This window comes from Balaenoptera borealis (genome assembly GCF_965194805.1).
Source record: "Balaenoptera borealis genome assembly, chromosome: 2".
Taxonomy (NCBI): domain Eukaryota; kingdom Metazoa; phylum Chordata; class Mammalia; order Artiodactyla; family Balaenopteridae; genus Balaenoptera; species Balaenoptera borealis.
Genome location: NC_138867.1, coordinates 119369880 through 119396315, shown reverse-complemented (window position 1 = coordinate 119396315; position 26436 = coordinate 119369880). Strand labels below are relative to the sequence as shown.

Here is a 26436-nt window from a genome sequence, read left to right as displayed (position 1 = left end):
AAAATGCCAGTTCTCTAAGTTACCATCTCAACTTGATGGTGTTTCAAACCCATGCTCATAGGCAAGCTACTTATCAGTTTGTCCAAAAAACATATTTGCTTCGATGTTAATGAATTTACCAAGTATTGACTCCTGGAAATACAAAACATATTTACCTTTGTCTCATTTAAAAGTTTTTTTTTTCAATTACTGTATGTGCTCAGGGTGAATGCTGTAGTTTCCATCCTGAAGGACAATGTAAATTTGCATTATATTCATTGCTATTTGTAAAAGTAATCTTTCTATCCCCCACAAAAAAAAAACCCACTGATGAGGGATTCAAGTTATATTTGTCACTTTGTTTATACCCATCTTATTCCAGAATGGGTTTAAGGAGATTAGGGTATCAAGAGTATTCTAAATCTCATTTAATCACTCAATTTTATTTTCCTGTTTTACCTCAAATTTTTTAAAATGCTGAAATTTGCATAATTATTGATTGCCATAAAGTTTATCAGTGTTGTCTTAGAAAAATATTTTAATCCTAAATTTCCCTACTAAAAAAAATTATAAATGGTTACCCAAGGAAATCTTAGGTTTTATGTAATAGCTACAGTCTTTATTTTAAACACATTTTAAAATAGTGATTCAATAATTAAATCTATGCCAAAGATTTACAGTTCTAACTACAGCTAATTCTTTTATTAATTGTGGAAGCCATAAGTTCGAGACCAACATATTTACCTAAAGAAGAGAAGGGGAAATTTTAGCACATGGGAATGGCTAAATTTCAGAAAAAGACATGACTAGGAAATAAACCTCCTCATGTTTGCTGATTGAAATACTTCATTCCCTTTAGGAATGACTCCATACTGAAGAGCCATTCTATTTTTGCTTTAAAGAATTGCTTCACTAATTAAGTACATATGAGAGATAGTTTTTAAAGCTCCTACCTTCCAAGGCTATCACATAGCTAATTACTACAGTATACCAATAAATCTATGGGTTCATTACTCTTTTTTTTTTTTTTTTTTTTTTTTTGCCTCACCATGCAGCATGTGGGATCTTAGTTCCCCAATCTGGGCTCGAACTCCTCACCCCCTACAGTGGAAGTGCAGAGTTTTAACCACTGGACCACTAGGGAAGTCCCTCTCACCTTCAAACAAGGTATCACAAATACTATGTTGCCAAGAGCAAAGGAATATTCATGATTAGTCTCATTTTAATGCCATCTAATAAAGAGCGTGTTAAATATGTTTATAAAAATAAGAAGTTTTAAAAGAAATGGGCTAACTCCTTTTTTTGTCAAGAATGTTAAAAGCAATCCTTGATATGGGAAAATTTATGGTTTCATCCTAAAATTTCAGTCATTCTGAATTGAATGAAACTGTCTACAAAGGCTTTTTAAAATATTTATCTTAATAACAGAGCCAGTGGCAGACATTATCCGACTAAAATCAGTAAAGAGAAAGTAAAAAACTGAAATAAAAATTCAAAAAACTTTTAAAATTCAAAACACTTAATTTAATTCCGTAGATTAGGACTTCTTAAAATGATGATCTTCCAGTCTACATAATCTACTATTAAGAATAAAGTGTAAACACTGAAGTTCTAGTATGCACTACGTTACGCTGCACTACACATTCTGTGCTTAGGGAGCACAGACCACATTTTCATCGTGAAGGGAACTGATCGTAGCAGTTTTTCGTTACTGTAACAGGGTTATTTCAAATTTTAGATTTAAAAATTAAATAAAATTATAAAGTACTAATCGGACAAATATTTGTAAAATAAAAAATAGTTTATGAAAAAAATCAAAATCTTCAACCGACATCAAATATTTATATTGGAAAATATAAATGAATTGAGGAAAATGGCATATATTAAAAATTGAAGTATTCAGCAAAAGTTGATGCACAAGGTACTGTAAATAGAATATAAAGTGAACTTTTAGAATAAACTATATTACAAACGGCATTACTAAGGAATATTTGAGGAATTATAGAAATACATGATATTTAGACAAAGAATGAAGGTATCCCAAGATACATATTTGAGGGGGAAAGCGGTGAAATAAAATATTCACGAAGCAAAATATGAAAATTGAAAAGCAATAACCCACCTTGCTAGAGTGGTTGCCTCCAGTAGACTGTTCTTCCACTTCCACGTCTGGTAATGGACACGGCGTAAGACTGGGGCTGAAGGCCATGAGGTCTGCCTTGGGCGGCCCCTCCCCAGAGCACACCCGCTGCCGCCTCTGCTGCGAGTAAGACCAGCTCCCCACCGCGCTGGAGCACACCAGCGTGGGCTTCCCGGGCCCGCACGCGCCCTCGCTGGGCGGCGCCGAGCACCGCAGCGCCGTGTACAGCAGCAGCGTGAGCACCAACAGGCTGGACACCGCGCAGATGGCGATGATCAGGTACACGTTCACATCCACCAGAGCGGCCTCCGCGCCAGCGGCGCCCGTCGACGCCCGCGAAGAGGCCTTGGGCGCCTGGCCGCTGTCCTCCAGCGACAGCAGCACGGTGGCCGTGGCCGTCAGCGCCGGCTCGCCGTGGTCCTTCACCAGCACCAGCAGGCGCTGGCGCGGCGCGTCCGCCTCGTCCAGGGCGCGCGTCGTGCTGATCTCGCCCGTGTACAGCCCCACGCGGAACGGGCTGCGCGCGCCACCCGCCGCCGGCTGCAGCTCGTACGACAGCCACGCGTTGTAGCCCGAGTCCGCGTCCACCGCGCGCACCTTCGCCACCACGTGGCCCGCGCCCACCGACCGAGCCACCCGCTGGCTCAGCGCGCCCGCCCCGCCGCCCGGCCCGGGCAGCAGCAGCGCCGGCGCGTTGTCGTTCTCGTCCAGCACGAACACCTGCAGCGTCACGTTGCTGCCCAGAGGCGGCACGCCCGCGTCGCGCGCGCTCACCTGGAACTGCAGCAGCTCCAGCTCCTCGTGGTCCAGCGGCTGCAGCGCGTACACCTTGCCGCTCTCCGCGTGCACCGACACGTAGCTCGACAGCGCTCGCTCGCCCACCCGCCGCTCCACCAGCGAGTAGGACACCAGCGCGTTCTCCTGCGCGTCCGCGTCCCGAGCCGACACCGTGAAGATGTGGCAGCCGGGCGGATTGTTCTCCTTCACGAACACCGTGTACTCGGGCTGCGCGAACGCGGGCGCGTTGTCGTTCACGTCGGACACCTCCACGGACACGCTGGCAGTGGCCGACAGCGAAGGCGAGCCCCCGTCCCTCGCGGTCACCACCACCTCATAGTTCTCCAAGCTCTCGCGGTCCAGGGCGCTGTCCAGCACCAGCGAATAGTAATTCTTGAAGGTGGACACCAGTTTGAAGGGGACATGAGGTGTTAATGAGCAGGTCACCTGCCCGTTGGCGCCAGAGTCACGGTCGGACACGCTGATTAAGGCGATGACGGTGCCCACCTGAGCGTCCTCTCGCACTGGGAGAGCCAAAGAAGTGACAACCACCTCAGGTGAATTATCATTTTCATCCAGGATTTCCACTAGGACAGTGCAGTGACCAATCATAGGTGGGTTTCCTTTATCTGTAACATCTACATGAATTTCATAAGTATTACTATCCTCAAAGTCAATAGCATCATTTACTCTTATTTCTCCTGTGCTTTCATTCATTAGAAATTTCCTTCTTGTGCTGGGTGGGACCAAAGAGCTAAACGAATATATTATTTCCTTATTTATCCCTTCATCCACATCAGAAGCATTTAGCCATATGACTAATGTTTGGTTCGCTGAACTTTCATACATCTTAACTTCATAAACGGATCGGTCAAATAGAGGTGCGTTATCATTGGCGTCTAACACCAGGATCAGCAGAGTAACAAATCCCATCAGTTCGGGTTTGCCTCCATCAGTTGCCGTTAATAACAGCTGAAGCTGAGGATTTTCTTCACGATCCAGCAGTTTTCGTAGAACAAGCACTGGAAATTTGCCTTTGTCCTTTTTGTTTATAATATCAAGAGTGAAAAAGTCATTTGGACTGAGTCTGTAAGTAAGCATTGCGTTCTCTCCAATATCCGCATCAGATGCGCCTTCTAGAGGAAATCGAGAGTCAAGCGGTCGAGATTCGTAAATTGAGAGCTTTTGTTCTGAGACAGAGAAGACCGGCGGGTTGTCATTAACGTCCTTCACCTCCACCTCCACGTGAAACACCTGCAGCGGCCGGTCCACGATCACCTCCAGGTGGATGCTGCACTCCGCGCTCCGCCCGCACAGCTCCTCCCGGTCGATCCGAGAATTCACAAACAAAATGCCATTCTGCAGATTTACCTCCAGAAGGTCCCCGCGGCCTTTGGATGCCACCCGGAACAGACGCGGCACCAGCTCCGCCAGCTCCAGCCCCAGGTCCTGGGCGATGCGGCCCACGAAGGTGCCGTGTTTGGCTTCCTCCGAGAGCGAGTAATGGACCTGGCTGCTCCCAGTTTCCCAGGCTGCAATGAGCAGAAACGAGAGAAGCAGGCGCTGGGTTCTCTGCCTGATAGGTCTGTAGACCAACATCATAACTTTCTCCTGTTTTATAAATCAGTGACTCGGCGTCCAGAACACACCCACCGCTCCGAATTTTTCTATTCGATTTCTTGCATCCAATTTTCTTGAAATGGCTGAGATCTCCGAATGTAGCTCTTTCCTAGTCCTTGAGAAACAGGATCATGCCTTTGTTCTGAAAAGCCATTTTGTGGAAGACAGCGACATCCGGTGGCTTAATGTGTAAGTACAATTCCATGAGTTTAACAACTCTTGTTCCTGTCTTTTCATTCTATTTTCACATCTTTGGGTCTCTATGGACTTTCAAAGACTCACATTATGTTTCTTTTGTATATAATAATAATCATTGTCGATACGTAGTGCAGCGTTTTCCTTGAGTGGAAAATCACAGAGAAGTAATTCCTTCCCTAACCATGATTGTCTTTAGCTGAATTTGAAAACACCCTTAATATTTGTATAATACTGAGTGTACTAGCATTTTGTTGGATAACAAATTTGTCTCTTCAACTTCTAAACCTTAATTCACTTCTCCTTGTCATTACTTTGATATTAAATAAACCTTATTTAGACACTAATCTCAAGCATCAGTTCTCTGTGAGGTATTTGCAACTTCTAAATGCCAATCATCACTAGAATGTAGAGAGATCACAGGCTTCAACATCAGAAATTCCTCTCTTCTGATTCCTAGTCTCCAACTTACTAGTTGTGTGACTTGGGGAAAATAATTTAACCTCTCTCCGTCTCAGTTTTCACTTTCATAACATTCATAACATATTAATAATAATATGGTGGTTTCATGAATAACGATATATTAATTGCCTAGTATAATACCTCAAGGAGAGTGAGTGCTTCATAAATGGAAGTTATTCTCAGGGCTCACTTTAGCCACATTAGTTTCATAATGCTCAAGACCAAAATTGGCTCTTTGGATAAAATGATTACCTATAGAATGGTCTCACCCTATAAAGCCTTTACATATTGCTGCTGCACAGGCTGAGTGGTGTTCCTGTCTTTAAGAAGACAGAAAAGTGCTTTTATTGAGAAATTAGTTATATGGGGGAAGTTTCACTTTTTTATACACATCTTACATGGGCAAAAAGAATCTTAATTGTGATTCAAAATAAAATAATTAAAAATTTATGATTTCCACTTTCAGAGACAACTAATTTCATCTTTGTTATTTTTATGTTTTTCAAATACCCCAAATATACAGTTTTGGCATTATCTAATAATTTTATAAGTGTCAATAAAGTTTTTCATCACCTGCAGTAAAAATATTTTCTCTCAAAATTCTTGGAATCAAATATTCAGTAACTGAAATTCTCCATTAATATATCTATGGTGGACTTCCTGGGTGGTCCAGTGGTTAAGACTCCGCGCTTACAGTGAAGGGGGCATGGGTTCAATCCCTGGTCGGGGAACTAAGATCCTGTATGCCTCGTGGTGCAGGCAATATACTATATGCTACTGATAAAAGTTGAAGTTTCTCTTTTTCCAAAAAAAGGAAAACTTACTGATAGGAGGTTTTGTCTTATCCAAAGGTTAATTTCTTACTTTAATGATTTTTTTTAAAGAAATCAATAATTTTGAACTCTGAAAAATAGAACATTTATAGAATAAATAAGAAAATTTACAGGAATGAGGGTCACTTGATTCATCGATGTATGTGTGCTTCTAACTTCTGTTTTTATACTTCTATACTCCTTTAGAATGATTCTAGGGTCAAAATCTATTCATATTCTGATTTTAAGGGTTACTTTTCTTATAAAGCATGAATTAAAATGTAATGAGTTAATCTATCCACCCACAATAGCAATGTTCAGTGTAAGCTACTATCTGGAGTCTAAAAATAAGTTTATCATTGATTAATCATCTCAACACAAGGTAATGATATAAACTAAATTCCATTGCTGTTAATGAGCATTTTTAACCAGGTAATAACATAAATGTCCCAAAACAAATCTCTAATAATGAATGAAAAGTAGTGTAGTTAAATTATATCCTGTCAAATAATAGGAACTTGCTTTGCCAAGCAACTCAATAGGGCTATAGCCTCTAAAATTTCAGTTGGATAAGAATCACCTGGAATGCTTGTTAAAATGCAAATTTGCCAATACTACTTATTTCAGAAACTTGAGGTGGTGTCTGGGAAGCAGAATGTTCAATAAGGACTCCAGATATTGCTAAAGCAGTTAGCATTGTCAGGCCTGAGGATGGGCTGACCATAAAAACCAGTTTGCCTGGAATATGCTCTATGTTTGTCTGTGGTCTTGTATACATTTGTATAGTGCCCCTTTCACTCTCAAAAGTGTCTGAGATCGAGTCATAACTTAGTTAACCCTATCTAGAAACTACAGTTAACAGACTGGCATAGGGGAGCTTCATTATTGGTCTCATGATTCTGGCTTGAATTGAGCAATGAAGTGTCTTCCAAGCTCTCACCTCTCTATTTTGGACTTCCCAGCTGTTTTTAATCCTGAATTTCCTGAATCCCAGTGTGCTCATGCTTCCTGATGACCCAAAAGATAAATTCATTGCTAAGATGTTCACTGATCTTCTGAAAATTTGCATACAATGATAGCCCATATTCTGGGAGAGAATAAAGATTAGTATAAGGGACTATATTACCAATTATATCAATGCAGCCATCAATGATAAAGAGTAAAATTTGTAATTATAGAATATGTAGTAAGTAATTAATGAATAATACTGGCTCTAAGATACTAGAGGAATGGTGGCAGTTTTTTGCGGGGGAAGCAAATGACATTTCTAGCATCCCTCGATCCATATAACATAATCAAATACCTGGGCCCAAGTACAAGTGGCATATGGAACCTGAAAAAGTACAAGGACAGAGATATTTGAAGGTATAAGTCTGGATTTAAGGTGAGTTGTGCCAACAGACATAGACAGGTTTTATGACAAGAGTTCAGAGAATATTCAAGTTTTGCAAGAAATAAAATGGGAAAAAATAGATTGCTTTGTAGCATAAACCAAACATGTGTCCTTTGGAGAGAAACAAAGTACTGAAATATTTAAGTGATTTTTACTTGCATGTGCCTTGTTATATTGTGGCTCTATTCTCAAGTCCACTCTGATTTGCTCTGTTGAGTTTTCAATTAAGAAATGCCTTGTAAAATACCTGACATGATAAAAAATAAAATAAAACCCCTGAGTAGAAATATAAAACACATTACAAAAATGCAATGTAAGTATAAAGGAAGTTTTTAAGATATAAATTAGAAAACAAAATGAATGCTTGGACTAAAGATAGAGTGTGGAGAACCACCAATTTGAAACTTGCAAACCATAATCCAGGAAATGTAAGTTTAGCATGTAGTGACTTTAAAGGTGCACAATCTCGGGGCTTCCCTGGTGGTGCAGTGGTTGAGAATCTGCCTGCCAATGCAGGGGACACGGGTTCGAGCCCTGGTCTGGGAGGGGAGGATCCCACATGCCGCGGAGCAACTGGGCCCGTGAGCCACAACTACTGACCCTGCGCGTCTGGAGCCTGTGCTCCACAACAAGAGAGGCCGCGATAGTGAGAGGCCCGCGCACCGCGATGAAGAGTGGCCCCCGCTTGCCGCAACTGGAGAAAGCTCTCGCACAGAAACGAAGACCCAACACAGCCAAAAATAAATTAATTAATTAATTAAATTAAAGAATGATTGCTTAAAAAAAAAAAGAAATCTTTAAAAAAAAAAAGGTGCACAATCTCATCTCCAGATTTCTGTCTTTTGGAATACTGAGAGACAAAGTAAATCCTCATGTAAACTGGTTAAGTTCCAGACAACAATTTCAAGAGAATTCAAAGTGTGAAATATGGGTATATCTTTAATGCCCCAGCATTACATTACTAACAGAAAATTTCATAAAAGGAGAAAGTCTTCTTCAGGAAAGAAAGTACCTTTCAGGAAGTATTTTCTTCAATATCAGATAAAACATGAATTTCAAAAAAATTTCTACGTGTAGAAAAGATTCTCAATCAACATTTTCTTATGATCTACACTGTCAGACAATGTATAGAAACATACTTTGAACAAGTGGGAATAAGAGTTATATTTGAAACAATTAAAATTAAATTCCTAAAGTAAAGCAACTGTTTTCTAGGTATATTGGAAGTTACTTATTGAAGTTACAGACACTAACTAGTGCTGACCGCCATGTCTCCAGAAAGGTAGGAAACTATAAGTTAACCAGGTAACAGTTACTGCATATATCTGCTATGGGGTTGCTTAAAAACAATATAATTAGGCTAAACTACCATGCTTACTTTAGAAATAAATTATCATTTGACAGAGTGGTGTTGCAGTTAACTTAATGTGTAATGACTAAATTTGTTTTCACCTAATAGTTTTCAGGTACGGTGGCAGCAATTCCTATTAATCAGGAATTCAATATGACTCCCACAACAGGTTTTAAATAAAATGGATTCAGCCCTAATAAATGTCTGTTCAGTGTATGGTTTATAACGATTCTCAACTGGAAGTCGAAGCAAAAGTCAGTTACAAAGTTAAGGTTCACTCTCCGGAAATAAAATTAAACAATCTGGCAGAACTAGAAAAACATGGATAAAAACTATTTAAAAGTATCTTATAGGATAATTAAAATATTTTTCAAGACTAAATGAATACATACATAAACAAATAAAATATTAGAGCAACCCACCTTCCCAGAGGAGTCCAAAGAAGCTTGTGGATCTCCAGTTGCATCTATAGATCCAGGACACGGAGGTAGGCTGGGGCTGAAGGCCATGAGGTCTGCCTTGGGCGGCCCCTCCCCAGAGCACACCCTCTGCCGCTTCTGCTGCGAGTAAGACCAGCTCCCCACCGCGCTGGAGCACACCAGTGCGGGCTTCCCGGGCCCGCACGCGCCCTCGCTGGGCGGCGCCGAGCACCGCAGCGCCGTGTACAGCAGCAGCGTGAGCACCAACAGGCTGGACACCGCGCAGATGGCGATGATCAGGTACACGTTCACATCCACCAGAGCGGCCTCCGCGCCAGCGGCGCCCGTCGACGCCCGCGAAGAGGCCTTGGGCGCCTGGCCGCTGTCCTCCAGCGACAGCAGCACGGTGGCCGTGGCCGTCAGCGCCGGCTCGCCGTGGTCCTTCACCAGCACCAGCAGGCGCTGGCGCGGCGCGTCCGCCTCGTCCAGGGCGCGCGTCGTGCTGATCTCGCCCGTGTACAGCCCCACGCGGAACGGGCTGCGCGCGCCACCCGCCGCCGGCTGCAGCTCGTACGACAGCCACGCGTTGTAGCCCGAGTCCGCGTCCACCGCGCGCACCTTCGCCACCACGTGGCCCGCGCCCACCGACCGAGCCACCCGCTGGCTCAGCGCGCCCGCCCCGCCGCCCGGCCCGGGCAGCAGCAGCGCCGGCGCGTTGTCGTTCTCGTCCAGCACGAACACCTGCAGCGTCACGTTGCTGCCCAGAGGCGGCACGCCCGCGTCGCGCGCGCTCACCTGGAACTGCAGCAGCTCCAGCTCCTCGTGGTCCAGCGGCTGCAGCGCGTACACCTTGCCGCTCTCCGCGTGCACCGACACGTAGCTCGACAGCGCTCGCTCGCCCACCCGCCGCTCCACCAGCGAGTAGGACACCAGCGCGTTCTCCTGCGCGTCCGCGTCCCGAGCCGACACCGTGAAGATGTGGCAGCCGGGCGGATTGTTCTCCTTCACGAACACCGTGTACTCGGGCTGCGCGAACGCGGGCGCGTTGTCGTTCACGTCGGACACCTCCACGGACACGCTGGCAGTGGCCGACAGCGAAGGCGAGCCCCCGTCCCTCGCGGTCACCACCACCTCATAGTTCTCCAAGCTCTCGCGGTCCAGGGCGCTGTCCAGCACCAGCGAATAGTAATTCTTGAAGGTGGACACCAGTTTGAAGGGGACATGAGGTGTTAATGAGCAGGTCACCTGCCCGTTGGCGCCAGAGTCACGGTCGGACACGCTGATTAAGGCGATGACGGTGCCCACCTGAGCGTCCTCTCGCACTGGGAGAGCCAAAGAAGTGACAACCACCTCAGGTGAATTATCATTTTCATCCAGGATTTCCACTAGGACAGTGCAGTGACCAATCATAGGTGGGTTTCCTTTATCTGTAACATCTACATGAATTTCATAAGTATTACTATCCTCAAAGTCAATAGCATCATTTACTCTTATTTCTCCTGTGCTTTCATTCATTAGAAATTTCCTTCTTGTGCTGGGTGGGACCAAAGAGCTAAACGAATATATTATTTCCTTATTTATCCCTTCATCCACATCAGAAGCATTTAGCCATATGACTAATGTTTGGTTCGCTGAACTTTCATACATCTTAACTTCATAAACGGATCGGTCAAATAGAGGTGCGTTATCATTGGCGTCTAACACCAGGATCAGCAGAGTAACAAATCCCATCAGTTCGGGTTTGCCTCCATCAGTTGCCGTTAATAACAGCTGAAGCTGAGGATTTTCTTCACGATCCAGCAGTTTTCGTAGAACAAGCACTGGAAATTTGCCTTTGTCCTTTTTGTTTATAATATCAAGAGTGAAAAAGTCATTTGGACTGAGTCTGTAAGTAAGCATTGCGTTCTCTCCAATATCCGCATCAGATGCGCCTTCTAGAGGAAATCGAGAGTCAAGCGGTCGAGATTCGTAAATTGAGAGCTTTTGTTCTGAGACAGAGAAGACCGGCGGGTTGTCATTAACGTCCTTCACCTCCACCTCCACGTGAAACACCTGCAGCGGCCGGTCCACGATCACCTCCAGGTGGATGCTGCACTCCGCGCTCCGCCCGCACAGCTCCTCCCGGTCGATCCGAGAATTCACAAACAAAATGCCATTCTGCAGATTTACCTCCAGAAGGTCCCCGCGGCCTTTGGATGCCACCCGGAACAGACGCGGCACCAGCTCCGCCAGCTCCAGCCCCAGGTCCTGGGCGATGCGGCCCACGAAGGTGCCGTGTTTGGCTTCCTCCGAGAGCGAGTAATGGACCTGGCTGCTCCCAGTTTCCCAGGCTGCAATGAGCAGAAACGAGAGAAGCAGGCGCTGGGTTCTCTGCCTGATAGGTCTGTAGACCAACATCATAACTTTCTCCTGTTTTATAAATCAGTGACTCGGCGTCCAGAACACACCCACCGCTCCGAATTTTTCTATTCGATTTCTTGCATCCAATTTTCTTGAAATGGCTGAGATCTCCGAATGTAGCTCTTTCCTAGTCCTTGAGAAACAGGATCATGCCTTTGTTCTGAAAAGCCATTTTGTGGAAGACAGCGACATCCGGTGGCTTAATGTGTAAGTACAATTCCATGAGTTTAACAACTCTTGTTCCTGTCTTTTCATTCTATTTTCACATCTTTGGGTCTCTATGGACTTTCAAAGACTCACATTATGTTTCTTTTGTATATAATAATAATCATTGTCGATACGTAGTGCAGCGTTTTCCTTGAGTGGAAAATCACAGAGAAGTAATTCCTTCCCTAACCATGATTGTCTTTAGCTGAATTTGAAAACACCCTTAATATTTGTATAATACTGAGTGTACTAGCATTTTGTTGGATAACAAATTTGTCTCTTCAACTTCTAAACCTTAATTCACTTCTCCTTGTCATTACTTTGATATTAAATAAACCTTATTTAGACACTAATCTCAAGCATCAGTTCTCTGTGAGGTATTTGCAACTTCTAAATGCCAATCATCACTAGAATGTAGAGAGATCACAGGCTTCAACATCAGAAATTCCTCTCTTCTGATTCCTAGTCTCCAACTTACTAGTTGTGTGACTTGGGGAAAATAATTTAACCTCTCTCCGTCTCAGTTTTCACTTTCATAACATTCATAACATATTAATAATAATATGGTGGTTTCATGAATAACGATATATTAATTGCCTAGTATAATACCTCAAGGAGAGTGAGTGCTTCATAAATGGAAGTTATTCTCAGGGCTCACTTTAGCCACATTAGTTTCATAATGCTCAAGACCAAAATTGGCTCTTTGGATAAAATGATTACCTATAGAATGGTCTCACCCTATAAAGCCTTTACATATTGCTGCTGCACAGGCTGAGTGGTGTTCCTGTCTTTAAGAAGACAGAAAAGTGCTTTTATTGAGAAATTAGTTATATGGGGGAAGTTTCACTTTTTTATACACATCTTACATGGGCAAAAAGAATCTTAATTGTGATTCAAAATAAAATAATTAAAAATTTATGATTTCCACTTTCAGAGACAACTAATTTCATCTTTGTTATTTTTATGTTTTTCAAATACCCCAAATATACAGTTTTGGCATTATCTAATAATTTTATAAGTGTCAATAAAGTTTTTCATCACCTGCAGTAAAAATATTTTCTCTCAAAATTCTTGGAATCAAATATTCAGTAACTGAAATTCTCCATTAATATATCTATGGTGGACTTCCTGGGTGGTCCAGTGGTTAAGACTCCGCGCTTACAGTGAAGGGGGCATGGGTTCAATCCCTGGTCGGGGAACTAAGATCCTGTATGCCTCGTGGTGCAGGCAATATACTATATGCTACTGATAAAAGTTGAAGTTTCTCTTTTTCCAAAAAAAGGAAAACTTACTGATAGGAGGTTTTGTCTTATCCAAAGGTTAATTTCTTACTTTAATGATTTTTTTTAAAGAAATCAATAATTTTGAACTCTGAAAAATAGAACATTTATAGAATAAATAAGAAAATTTACAGGAATGAGGGTCACTTGATTCATCGATGTATGTGTGCTTCTAACTTCTGTTTTTATACTTCTATACTCCTTTAGAATGATTCTAGGGTCAAAATCTATTCATATTCTGATTTTAAGGGTTACTTTTCTTATAAAGCATGAATTAAAATGTAATGAGTTAATCTATCCACCCACAATAGCAATGTTCAGTGTAAGCTACTATCTGGAGTCTAAAAATAAGTTTATCATTGATTAATCATCTCAACACAAGGTAATGATATAAACTAAATTCCATTGCTGTTAATGAGCATTTTTAACCAGGTAATAACATAAATGTCCCAAAACAAATCTCTAATAATGAATGAAAAGTAGTGTAGTTAAATTATATCCTGTCAAATAATAGGAACTTGCTTTGCCAAGCAACTCAATAGGGCTATAGCCTCTAAAATTTCAGTTGGATAAGAATCACCTGGAATGCTTGTTAAAATGCAAATTTGCCAATACTACTTATTTCAGAAACTTGAGGTGGTGTCTGGGAAGCAGAATGTTCAATAAGGACTCCAGATATTGCTAAAGCAGTTAGCATTGTCAGGCCTGAGGATGGGCTGACCATAAAAACCAGTTTGCCTGGAATATGCTCTATGTTTGTCTGTGGTCTTGTATACATTTGTATAGTGCCCCTTTCACTCTCAAAAGTGTCTGAGATCGAGTCATAACTTAGTTAACCCTATCTAGAAACTACAGTTAACAGACTGGCATAGGGGAGCTTCATTATTGGTCTCATGATTCTGGCTTGAATTGAGCAATGAAGTGTCTTCCAAGCTCTCACCTCTCTATTTTGGACTTCCCAGCTGTTTTTAATCCTGAATTTCCTGAATCCCAGTGTGCTCATGCTTCCTGATGACCCAAAAGATAAATTCATTGCTAAGATGTTCACTGATCTTCTGAAAATTTGCATACAATGATAGCCCATATTCTGGGAGAGAATAAAGATTAGTATAAGGGACTATATTACCAATTATATCAATGCAGCCATCAATGATAAAGAGTAAAATTTGTAATTATAGAATATGTAGTAAGTAATTAATGAATAATACTGGCTCTAAGATACTAGAGGAATGGTGGCAGTTTTTTGCGGGGGAAGCAAATGACATTTCTAGCATCCCTCGATCCATATAACATAATCAAATACCTGGGCCCAAGTACAAGTGGCATATGGAACCTGAAAAAGTACAAGGACAGAGATATTTGAAGGTATAAGTCTGGATTTAAGGTGAGTTGTGCCAACAGACATAGACAGGTTTTATGACAAGAGTTCAGAGAATATTCAAGTTTTGCAAGAAATAAAATGGGAAAAAATAGATTGCTTTGTAGCATAAACCAAACATGTGTCCTTTGGAGAGAAACAAAGTACTGAAATATTTAAGTGATTTTTACTTGCATGTGCCTTGTTATATTGTGGCTCTATTCTCAAGTCCACTCTGATTTGCTCTGTTGAGTTTTCAATTAAGAAATGCCTTGTAAAATACCTGACATGATAAAAAATAAAATAAAACCCCTGAGTAGAAATATAAAACACATTACAAAAATGCAATGTAAGTATAAAGGAAGTTTTTAAGATATAAATTAGAAAACAAAATGAATGCTTGGACTAAAGATAGAGTGTGGAGAACCACCAATTTGAAACTTGCAAACCATAATCCAGGAAATGTAAGTTTAGCATGTAGTGACTTTAAAGGTGCACAATCTCGGGGCTTCCCTGGTGGTGCAGTGGTTGAGAATCTGCCTGCCAATGCAGGGGACACGGGTTCGAGCCCTGGTCTGGGAGGGGAGGATCCCACATGCCGCGGAGCAACTGGGCCCGTGAGCCACAACTACTGACCCTGCGCGTCTGGAGCCTGTGCTCCACAACAAGAGAGGCCGCGATAGTGAGAGGCCCGCGCACCGCGATGAAGAGTGGCCCCCGCTTGCCGCAACTGGAGAAAGCTCTCGCACAGAAACGAAGACCCAACACAGCCAAAAATAAATTAATTAATTAATTAAATTAAAGAATGATTGCTTAAAAAAAAAAAGAAATCTTTAAAAAAAAAAAGGTGCACAATCTCATCTCCAGATTTCTGTCTTTTGGAATACTGAGAGACAAAGTAAATCCTCATGTAAACTGGTTAAGTTCCAGACAACAATTTCAAGAGAATTCAAAGTGTGAAATATGGGTATATCTTTAATGCCCCAGCATTACATTACTAACAGAAAATTTCATAAAAGGAGAAAGTCTTCTTCAGGAAAGAAAGTACCTTTCAGGAAGTATTTTCTTCAATATCAGATAAAACATGAATTTCAAAAAAATTTCTACGTGTAGAAAAGATTCTCAATCAACATTTTCTTATGATCTACACTGTCAGACAATGTATAGAAACATACTTTGAACAAGTGGGAATAAGAGTTATATTTGAAACAATTAAAATTAAATTCCTAAAGTAAAGCAACTGTTTTCTAGGTATATTGGAAGTTACTTATTGAAGTTACAGACACTAACTAGTGCTGACCGCCATGTCTCCAGAAAGGTAGGAAACTATAAGTTAACCAGGTAACAGTTACTGCATATATCTGCTATGGGGTTGCTTAAAAACAATATAATTAGGCTAAACTACCATGCTTACTTTAGAAATAAATTATCATTTGACAGAGTGGTGTTGCAGTTAACTTAATGTGTAATGACTAAATTTGTTTTCACCTAATAGTTTTCAGGTACGGTGGCAGCAATTCCTATTAATCAGGAATTCAATATGACTCCCACAACAGGTTTTAAATAAAATGGATTCAGCCCTAATAAATGTCTGTTCAGTGTATGGTTTATAACGATTCTCAACTGGAAGTCGAAGCAAAAGTCAGTTACAAAGTTAAGGTTCACTCTCCGGAAATAAAATTAAACAATCTGGCAGAACTAGAAAAACATGGATAAAAACTATTTAAAAGTATCTTATAGGATAATTAAAATATTTTTCAAGACTAAATGAATACATACATAAACAAATAAAATATTAGAGCAACCCACCTTCCCAGAGGAGTCCAAAGAAGCTTGTGGATCTCCAGTTGCATCTATAGATCCAGGACACGGAGGTAGGCTGGGGCTGAAGGCCATGAGGTCTGCCTTGGGCGGCCCCTCCCCAGAGCACACCCTCTGCCGCTTCTGCTGCGAGTAAGACCAGCTCCCCACCGCGCTGGAGCACACCAGTGCGGGCTTCCCGGGCCCGCACGCGCCCTCGCTGGGCGGCGCCGAGCACCGCAGCGCCGTGTACAGCAGCAGCGTGAGCACCAACAGGCTGGACACCGCGCAGATGGCGATGATCAGGTACACGTTCACATCCACCAGAGCGGCCTCCGCGCCAGCGGCGCCCGTCGACGCCCGCGAAGAGGCCTTGGGCGCCTGGCCGCTGTCCTCCAGCGACAGCAGCACGGTGGCCGTGGCCGTCAGCGCCGGCTCGCCGTGGTCCTTCACCAGCACCAGCAGGCGCTGGCGCGGCGCGTCCGCCTCGTCCAGGGCGCGCGTCGTGCTGATCTCGCCCGTGTACAGCCCCACGCGGAACGGGCTGCGCGCGCCACCCGCCGCCGGCTGCAGCTCGTACGACAGCCACGCGTTGTAGCCCGAGTCCGCGTCCACCGCGCGCACCTTCGCCACCACGTGGCCCGCGCCCACCGACCGAGCCACCCGCTGGCTCAGCGCGCCCGCCCCGCCGCCCGGCCCGGGCAGCAGCAGCGCCGGCGCGTTGTCGTTCTCGTCCAGCACGAACACCTGCAGCGTCACGTTGCTGCCCAGAGGCGGCACGCCCGCGTCGCGCGCGCTCACCTGGAACTGCAGCAGCTCCAGCTCCTCGTGGTCCAGCGGCTGCAGCGCGTACACCTTGCCGCTCTCCGCGTGCACCGACACGTAGCTCGACAGCGCTCGCTCGCCCACCCGCCGCTCCACCAGCGAGTAGGACACCAGCGCGTTCTCCTGCGCGTCCGCGTCCCGAGCCGACACCGTGAAGATGTGGCAGCCGGGCGGATTGTTCTCCTTCACGAACACCGTGTACTCGGGCTGCGCGAACGCGGGCGCGTTGTCGTTCACGTCGGACACCTCCACGGACACGCTGGCAGTGGCCGACAGCGAAGGCGAGCCCCCGTCCCTCGCGGTCACCACCACCTCATAGTTCTCCAAGCTCTCGCGGTCCAGGGCGCTGTCCAGCACCAGCGAATAGTAATTCTTGAAGGTGGACACCAGTTTGAAGGGGACATGAGGTGTTAATGAGCAGGTCACCTGCCCGTTGGCGCCAGAGTCACGGTCGGACACGCTGATTAAGGCGATGACGGTGCCCACCTGAGCGTCCTCTCGCACTGGGAGAGCCAAAGAAGTGACAACCACCTCAGGTGAATTATCATTTTCATCCAGGATTTCCACTAGGACAGTGCAGTGACCAATCATAGGTGGGTTTCCTTTATCTGTAACATCTACATGAATTTCATAAGTATTACTATCCTCAAAGTCAATAGCATCATTTACTCTTATTTCTCCTGTGCTTTCATTCATTAGAAATTTCCTTCTTGTGCTGGGTGGGACCAAAGAGCTAAACGAATATATTATTTCCTTATTTATCCCTTCATCCACATCAGAAGCATTTAGCCATATGACTAATGTTTGGTTCGCTGAACTTTCATACATCTTAACTTCATAAACGGATCGGTCAAATAGAGGTGCGTTATCATTGGCGTCTAACACCAGGATCAGCAGAGTAACAAATCCCATCAGTTCGGGTTTGCCTCCATCAGTTGCCGTTAATAACAGCTGAAGCTGAGGATTTTCTTCACGATCCAGCAGTTTTCGTAGAACAAGCACTGGAAATTTGCCTTTGTCCTTTTTGTTTATAATATCAAGAGTGAAAAAGTCATTTGGACTGAGTCTGTAAGTAAGCATTGCGTTCTCTCCAATATCCGCATCAGATGCGCCTTCTAGAGGAAATCGAGAGTCAAGCGGTCGAGATTCGTAAATTGAGAGCTTTTGTTCTGAGACAGAGAAGACCGGCGGGTTGTCATTAACGTCCTTCACCTCCACCTCCACGTGAAACACCTGCAGCGGCCGGTCCACGATCACCTCCAGGTGGATGCTGCACTCCGCGCTCCGCCCGCACAGCTCCTCCCGGTCGATCCGAGAATTCACAAACAAAATGCCATTCTGCAGATTTACCTCCAGAAGGTCCCCGCGGCCTTTGGATGCCACCCGGAACAGACGCGGCACCAGCTCCGCCAGCTCCAGCCCCAGGTCCTGGGCGATGCGGCCCACGAAGGTGCCGTGTTTGGCTTCCTCCGAGAGCGAGTAATGGACCTGGCTGCTCCCAGTTTCCCAGGCTGCAATGAGCAGAAACGAGAGAAGCAGGCGCTGGGTTCTCTGCCTGATAGGTCTGTAGACCAACATCATAACTTTCTCCTGTTTTATAAATCAGTGACTCGGCGTCCAGAACACACCCACCGCTCCGAATTTTTCTATTCGATTTCTTGCATCCAATTTTCTTGAAATGGCTGAGATCTCCGAATGTAGCTCTTTCCTAGTCCTTGAGAAACAGGATCATGCCTTTGTTCTGAAAAGCCATTTTGTGGAAGACAGCGACATCCGGTGGCTTAATGTGTAAGTACAATTCCATGAGTTTAACAACTCTTGTTCCTGTCTTTTCATTCTATTTTCACATCTTTGGGTCTCTATGGACTTTCAAAGACTCACATTATGTTTCTTTTGTATATAATAATAATCATTGTCGATACGTAGTGCAGCGTTTTCCTTGAGTGGAAAATCACAGAGAAGTAATTCCTTCCCTAACCATGATTGTCTTTAGCTGAATTTGAAAACACCCTTAATATTTGTATAATACTGAGTGTACTAGCATTTTGTTGGATAACAAATTTGTCTCTTCAACTTCTAAACCTTAATTCACTTCTCCTTGTCATTACTTTGATATTAAATAAACCTTATTTAGACACTAATCTCAAGCATCAGTTCTCTGTGAGGTATTTGCAACTTCTAAATGCCAATCATCACTAGAATGTAGAGAGATCACAGGCTTCAACATCAGAAATTCCTCTCTTCTGATTCCTAGTCTCCAACTTACTAGTTGTGTGACTTGGGGAAAATAATTTAACCTCTCTCCGTCTCAGTTTTCACTTTCATAACATTCATAACATATTAATAATAATATGGTGGTTTCATGAATAACGATATATTAATTGCCTAGTATAATACCTCAAGGAGAGTGAGTGCTTCATAAATGGAAGTTATTCTCAGGGCTCACTTTAGCCACATTAGTTTCATAATGCTCAAGACCAAAATTGGCTCTTTGGATAAAATGATTACCTATAGAATGGTCTCACCCTATAAAGCCTTTACATATTGCTGCTGCACAGGCTGAGTGGTGTTCCTGTCTTTAAGAAGACAGAAAAGTGCTTTTATTGAGAAATTAGTTATATGGGGGAAGTTTCACTTTTTTATACACATCTTACATGGGCAAAAAGAATCTTAATTGTGATTCAAAATAAAATAATTAAAAATTTATGATTTCCACTTTCAGAGACAACTAATTTCATCTTTGTTATTTTTATGTTTTTCAAATACCCCAAATATACAGTTTTGGCATTATCTAATAATTTTATAAGTGTCAATAAAGTTTTTCATCACCTGCAGTAAAAATATTTTCTCTCAAAATTCTTGGAATCAAATATTCAGTAACTGAAATTCTCCATTAATATATCTATGGTGGACTTCCTGGGTGGTCCAGTGGTTAAGACTCCGCGCTTACAGTGAAGGGGGCATGGGTTCAATCCCTGGTCGGGGAACTAAGATCCTGTATGCCTCGTGGTGCAGGCAATATACTATATGCTACTGATAAAAGTTGAAGTTTCTCTTTTTCCAAAAAAAGGAAAACTTACTGATAGGAGGTTTTGTCTTATCCAAAGGTTAATTTCTTACTTTAATGATTTTTTTTAAAGAAATCAATAATTTTGAACTCTGAAAAATAGAACATTTATAGAATAAATAAGAAAATTTACAGGAATGAGGGTCACTTGATTCATCGATGTATGTGTGCTTCTAACTTCTGTTTTTATACTTCTATACTCCTTTAGAATGATTCTAGGGTCAAAATCTATTCATATTCTGATTTTAAGGGTTACTTTTCTTATAAAGCATGAATTAAAATGTAATGAGTTAATCTATCCACCCACAATAGCAATGTTCAGTGTAAGCTACTATCTGGAGTCTAAAAATAAGTTTATCATTGATTAATCATCTCAACACAAGGTAATGATATAAACTAAATTCCATTGCTGTTAATGAGCATTTTTAACCAGGTAATAACATAAATGTCCCAAAACAAATCTCTAATAATGAATGAAAAGTAGTGTAGTTAAATTATATCCTGTCAAATAATAGGAACTTGCTTTGCCAAGCAACTCAATAGGGCTATAGCCTCTAAAATTTCAGTTGGATAAGAATCACCTGGAATGCTTGTTAAAATGCAAATTTGCCAATACTACTTATTTCAGAAACTTGAGGTGGTGTCTGGGAAGCAGAATGTTCAATAAGGACTCCAGATATTGCTAAAGCAGTTAGCATTGTCAGGCCTGAGGATGGGCTGACCATAAAAACCAGTTTGCCTGGAATATGCTCTATGTTTGTCTGTGGTCTTGTATACATTTGTATAGTGCCCCTTTCACTCTCAAAAGTGTCTGAGATCGAGTCATAACTTAGTTAACCCTATCTAGAAACTACAGTTAACAGACTGGCATAGGGGAGCTTCATTATTGGTCTCATGATTCTGGCTTGAATTGAGCAATGAAGTGTCTTCCAAGCTCTCACCTCTCTATTTTGGACTTCCCAGCTGTTTTTAATCCTGAATTTCCTGAATCCCAGTGTGCTCATGCTTCCTGATGACCCAAAAGATAAATTCATTGCTAAGATGTTCACTGATCTTCTGAAAATTTGCATACAATGATAGCCCATATTCTGGGAGAGAATAAAGATTAGTATAAGGGACTATATTACCAATTATATCAATGCAGCCATCAATGATAAAGAGTAAAATTTGTAATTATAGAATATGTAGTAAGTAATTAATGAATAATACTGGCTCTAAGATACTAGAGGAATGGTGGCAGTTTTTTGCGGGGGAAGCAAATGACATTTCTAGCATCCCTCGATCCATATAACATAATCAAATACCTGGGCCCAAGTACAAGTGGCATATGGAACCTGAAAAAGTACAAGGACAGAGATATTTGAAGGTATAAGTCTGGATTTAAGGTGAGTTGTGCCAACAGACATAGACAGGTTTTATGACAAGAGTTCAGAGAATATTCAAGTTTTGCAAGAAATAAAATGGGAAAAAATAGATTGCTTTGTAGCATAAACCAAACATGTGTCCTTTGGAGAGAAACAAAGTACTGAAATATTTAAGTGATTTTTACTTGCATGTGCCTTGTTATATTGTGGCTCTATTCTCAAGTCCACTCTGATTTGCTCTGTTGAGTTTTCAATTAAGAAATGCCTTGTAAAATACCTGACATGATAAAAAATAAAATAAAACCCCTGAGTAGAAATATAAAACACATTACAAAAATGCAATGTAAGTATAAAGGAAGTTTTTAAGATATAAATTAGAAAACAAAATGAATGCTTGGACTAAAGATAGAGTGTGGAGAACCACCAATTTGAAACTTGCAAACCATAATCCAGGAAATGTAAGTTTAGCATGTAGTGACTTTAAAGGTGCACAATCTCGGGGCTTCCCTGGTGGTGCAGTGGTTGAGAATCTGCCTGCCAATGCAGGGGACACGGGTTCGAGCCCTGGTCTGGGAGGGGAGGATCCCACATGCCGCGGAGCAACTGGGCCCGTGAGCCACAACTACTGACCCTGCGCGTCTGGAGCCTGTGCTCCACAACAAGAGAGGCCGCGATAGTGAGAGGCCCGCGCACCGCGATGAAGAGTGGCCCCCGCTTGCCGCAACTGGAGAAAGCTCTCGCACAGAAACGAAGACCCAACACAGCCAAAAATAAATTAATTAATTAATTAAATTAAAGAATGATTGCTTAAAAAAAAAAAGAAATCTTTAAAAAAAAAAAGGTGCACAATCTCATCTCCAGATTTCTGTCTTTTGGAATACTGAGAGACAAAGTAAATCCTCATGTAAACTGGTTAAGTTCCAGACAACAATTTCAAGAGAATTCAAAGTGTGAAATATGGGTATATCTTTAATGCCCCAGCATTACATTACTAACAGAAAATTTCATAAAAGGAGAAAGTCTTCTTCAGGAAAGAAAGTACCTTTCAGGAAGTATTTTCTTCAATATCAGATAAAACATGAATTTCAAAAAAATTTCTACGTGTAGAAAAGATTCTCAATCAACATTTTCTTATGATCTACACTGTCAGACAATGTATAGAAACATACTTTGAACAAGTGGGAATAAGAGTTATATTTGAAACAATTAAAATTAAATTCCTAAAGTAAAGCAACTGTTTTCTAGGTATATTGGAAGTTACTTATTGAAGTTACAGACACTAACTAGTGCTGACCGCCATGTCTCCAGAAAGGTAGGAAACTATAAGTTAACCAGGTAACAGTTACTGCATATATCTGCTATGGGGTTGCTTAAAAACAATATAATTAGGCTAAACTACCATGCTTACTTTAGAAATAAATTATCATTTGACAGAGTGGTGTTGCAGTTAACTTAATGTGTAATGACTAAATTTGTTTTCACCTAATAGTTTTCAGGTACGGTGGCAGCAATTCCTATTAATCAGGAATTCAATATGACTCCCACAACAGGTTTTAAATAAAATGGATTCAGCCCTAATAAATGTCTGTTCAGTGTATGGTTTATAACGATTCTCAACTGGAAGTCGAAGCAAAAGTCAGTTACAAAGTTAAGGTTCACTCTCCGGAAATAAAATTAAACAATCTGGCAGAACTAGAAAAACATGGATAAAAACTATTTAAAAGTATCTTATAGGATAATTAAAATATTTTTCAAGACTAAATGAATACATACATAAACAAATAAAATATTAGAGCAACCCACCTTCCCAGAGGAGTCCAAAGAAGCTTGTGGATCTCCAGTTGCATCTATAGATCCAGGACACGGAGGTAGGCTGGGGCTGAAGGCCATGAGGTCTGCCTTGGGCGGCCCCTCCCCAGAGCACACCCTCTGCCGCTTCTGCTGCGAGTAAGACCAGCTCCCCACCGCGCTGGAGCACACCAGTGCGGGCTTCCCGGGCCCGCACGCGCCCTCGCTGGGCGGCGCCGAGCACCGCAGCGCCGTGTACAGCAGCAGCGTGAGCACCAACAGGCTGGACACCGCGCAGATGGCGATGATCAGGTACACGTTCACATCCACCAGAGCGGCCTCCGCGCCAGCGGCGCCCGTCGGCGCCCGCGAAGAGGCCTTGGGCGCCTGGCCGCTGTCCTCCAGCGACAGCAGCACGGTGGCCGTGGCCGTCAGCGCCGGCTCGCCGTGGTCCTTCACCAGCACCAGCAGGCGCTGGCGCGGCGCGTCCGCCTCGTCCAGGGCGCGCGTCGTGCTGATCTCGCCCGTGTACAGCCCCACGCGGAACGGGCTGCGCGCGCCACCCGCCGCCGGCTGCAGCTCGTACGACAGCCACGCGTTGTAGCCCGAGTCCGCGTCCACCGCGCGCACCTTCGCCACCACGTGGCCCGCGCCCACCGACCGAGCCACCCGCTGGCTCAGCGCGCCCGCCCCGCCGCCCGGCCCGGGCAGCAGCAGCGCCGGCGCGTTGTCGTTCTCGTCCAGCACGAACACCTGCAGCGTCACGTTGCTGCCCAGAGGCGGCACGCCCGCGTCGCGCGCGCTCACCTGGAACTGCAGCAGCTCCAGCTCCTCGTGGTCCAGCGGCTGCAGCGCGTACACCTTGCCGCTCTCCGCGTGCACCGACACGTAGCTCGACAGCGCTCGCTCGCCCACCCGCCGCTCCACCAGCGAGTAGGACACCAGCGCGTTCTCCTGCGCGTCCGCGTCTCGCGCCGACACCGTGAAGATGTGGCAGCCGGGCGGGTTGTTCTCCTTCACGAACACCGTGTACTCGGGCTGCACGAACGCGGGCGCGTTGTCGTTCACGTCGGACACCTCCACGGACACGCTGGCAGTGGCCAACAGCGAAGGCGAGCCCCCGTCCCTCGCGGTCACCACCACTTTATAGTTCGCCACCCTCTCGCGGTCCAGGGCGCTGTCCAGCACCAGCGAATAGTAATTCTTGAAGGTGGACACCAGTTTGAAGGGGACATGAGGCGTCAGGGAACAGGTCACCTGTCCATTTGCACCTTCGTCTCGGTCAATAACGCTGATCAGGGCAATGATTGTCCCCAGCTGTGCGTCCTCTTTGACAGGGAGCCAGAGCGTTTTGATAATCAACTCTGGAGCAAAGTCATTAGTGTCCACAACTTCCACAAGAACTGTACAGTGACCAGCCAGGGGTGGGAGGCCTTTATCTATCGCCTCTACTGGAATTTTGTAGGCTTTACTTTCTTCAAAATCTATATGTCCTATTGCTATAATCTTCCCACTTAGGGGGTCTATGTAGAACTTAAATTTTATATCTGGAGAAACGTCACTAGAGAATGAGTAAATAAAATCCCCATTCAAGCCTTCGTCTAAATCTGAGGCGTTAAGTTTAATTACGAACGTTGCATTGGGAACGTTTTCTGGTAATTTCACCGCATAGAGTGTTCTGTCGAAAGCTGGGGCGTTGTCATTGGCGTCCAGCACTTTGACGAGTAACTGAACTGTGCCAGTCAGCTCAGGTTTGCCTCTGTCAGTGGCCGTGAGCACTAAATGAAGTTCCGGAGATTCTTCCCTGTCTAAAGGTTTTCGTAATACAAGTCCCAGAGGCTTTACCTGTTGGTCGGTGGTTGGTACGTCCAGAGAGAAATACTCATTGGAGCTCAGCCTGTAAGTCAACAGAGCGTTCTCCCCGATATCTGCATCGGAGGCGCCCTCTAGTGGAAACCGAGAGTCAAGCGGCCTGGATTCCGCGATAAACAGATTCCTTTGTGTTCCGGGGAACACAGGAGGATTGTCGTTAATGTCCTTCACCTCCACTTCCACATGGAACACCTGCAGCGGCCGGTCCACGATCACCTCCAGGTGGATGCTGCACTCCGCGCTCCGCCCGCACAGCTCCTCCCGGTCGATCCGAGAATTCACAAACAAAATACCATTCTGCAGATTTACCTCCAGAAGGTCTCCGCGGCCTTTGGAATCCAACTGGAACAAGCGGGGTACCAGCTCCGCCAGCTCCAGCCTTAGGTCCTGGGCGATGTGGCCCACGAAAGTGCCATGTTTGGCCTCCTCCAGTACTGAGTAGTGGACCTGGCTGCTCCCGGTCTCCCAGGCTGTGAGAATGATAAACAGTAGCAGTAGATCCCGGTCCCCTTGGTCGCCTCGACTTGAGTACAACATTTCAAACACTCGAGCTTTTTTATAGTTAGCGAAAAAATTTTCAAAACTTGGGGAAATCTTCTGATTCCTTCAGCCCCATCCTGCTGTGTTCGTCACTGTTCTGCCCTAGGAGACTATAAAAGACCGGAGCGTCTTTCCAAAGCCTAAAAGATGGCTTTGAATCAGAGAATTTCTCAGCCGAGAGTGACATCACGTGGCCCCAAAAGTAAGTACATGTTTTATGAATAAACATTTCACCATTATCCTGCAAAGTTTTGTTTCATTCTCTGAATTTTTTCTTAATCGTTGATGAAATAGAGAACGACATTTCTCTTGCTGGAAGCATTCTAGTGAAATAAATGCGGCTAAATGTTTAGTATAAACCAAAACTGTGGCTTTCTGTTACCTGAGGAAACTAAACTCTCCACACAATTTAAAAATAATCACAGAAATGAAGTGAGAATAAAAATGATCAGTTAAACAACCAGGGATTTTAAATTGGAAAATTCTTTTGTTCTGTAATTCAGGATCTCCCACATACATAGACTTAGGATTCTGCCTAGAAGAATTCGATGACTCACTGTTCCTAGGGTCTCTAGGAGACCGGAAATCTACTGATGAAAAAGAAACTTGCTCATGTGTGAAAAAAATAAATCTAGAAAACTGAGCAACAAATTGAGGTATTTTCTTAAGTAATTTTATGAATTGAATATATGTAAAATATTTTAATATAAGTAAGAATTTGCTTTAATATATTTTGTAGGGAGAAACTAGTCTATATTTTCCTCTTTATTAGAATTAATGTGATTTCT

General features: G+C 43.5%; 2 protein-coding genes and 1 pseudogene across 9 annotated transcripts in view; all 3 read right to left on the bottom strand.

Moving 5' to 3' along the window:
- LOC309622639 (protocadherin alpha-C2) overlaps positions 1-26436 on the bottom strand; it is a gene marked incomplete at its 5' end in the record, with an annotated part of 176592 nt that overhangs the window by 117816 nt on the left and 32340 nt on the right. Inside the window, one exon of one of the 7 annotated variants that reach the window (XM_082378619.1) lies at positions 21971-25555. The exons of 3 other annotated variants lie outside the window; for them this stretch is intronic. In XM_082378619.1, the coding sequence (XP_082234745.1) occupies positions 23177-25555 (2379 nt within the window). In that variant the 3' untranslated portion in view covers positions 21971-23176. Of the gene's footprint in view, positions 1-21970; positions 25556-25659; positions 25759-26436 lie in introns of those variants that run through there. 3 more of the 7 variants (XM_082378618.1, XM_082378620.1, XM_082378627.1) reach the window with 3 other exon arrangements.
- On the bottom strand, positions 7871-13999 carry LOC309622642 (protocadherin alpha-10 pseudogene; annotated as a pseudogene). The gene has a single exon. The product of its transcript is annotated as a protocadherin alpha-10 pseudogene (transcript).
- On the bottom strand, positions 14921-21049 carry LOC309622649 (protocadherin alpha-10-like). Its single transcript, XM_082378639.1, has one exon. It carries the CDS (start codon positions 18596-18598, stop codon positions 16127-16129), a length of 2472 nt encoding a protein of 823 aa, XP_082234765.1. The 5' UTR covers positions 18599-21049; the 3' UTR covers positions 14921-16126.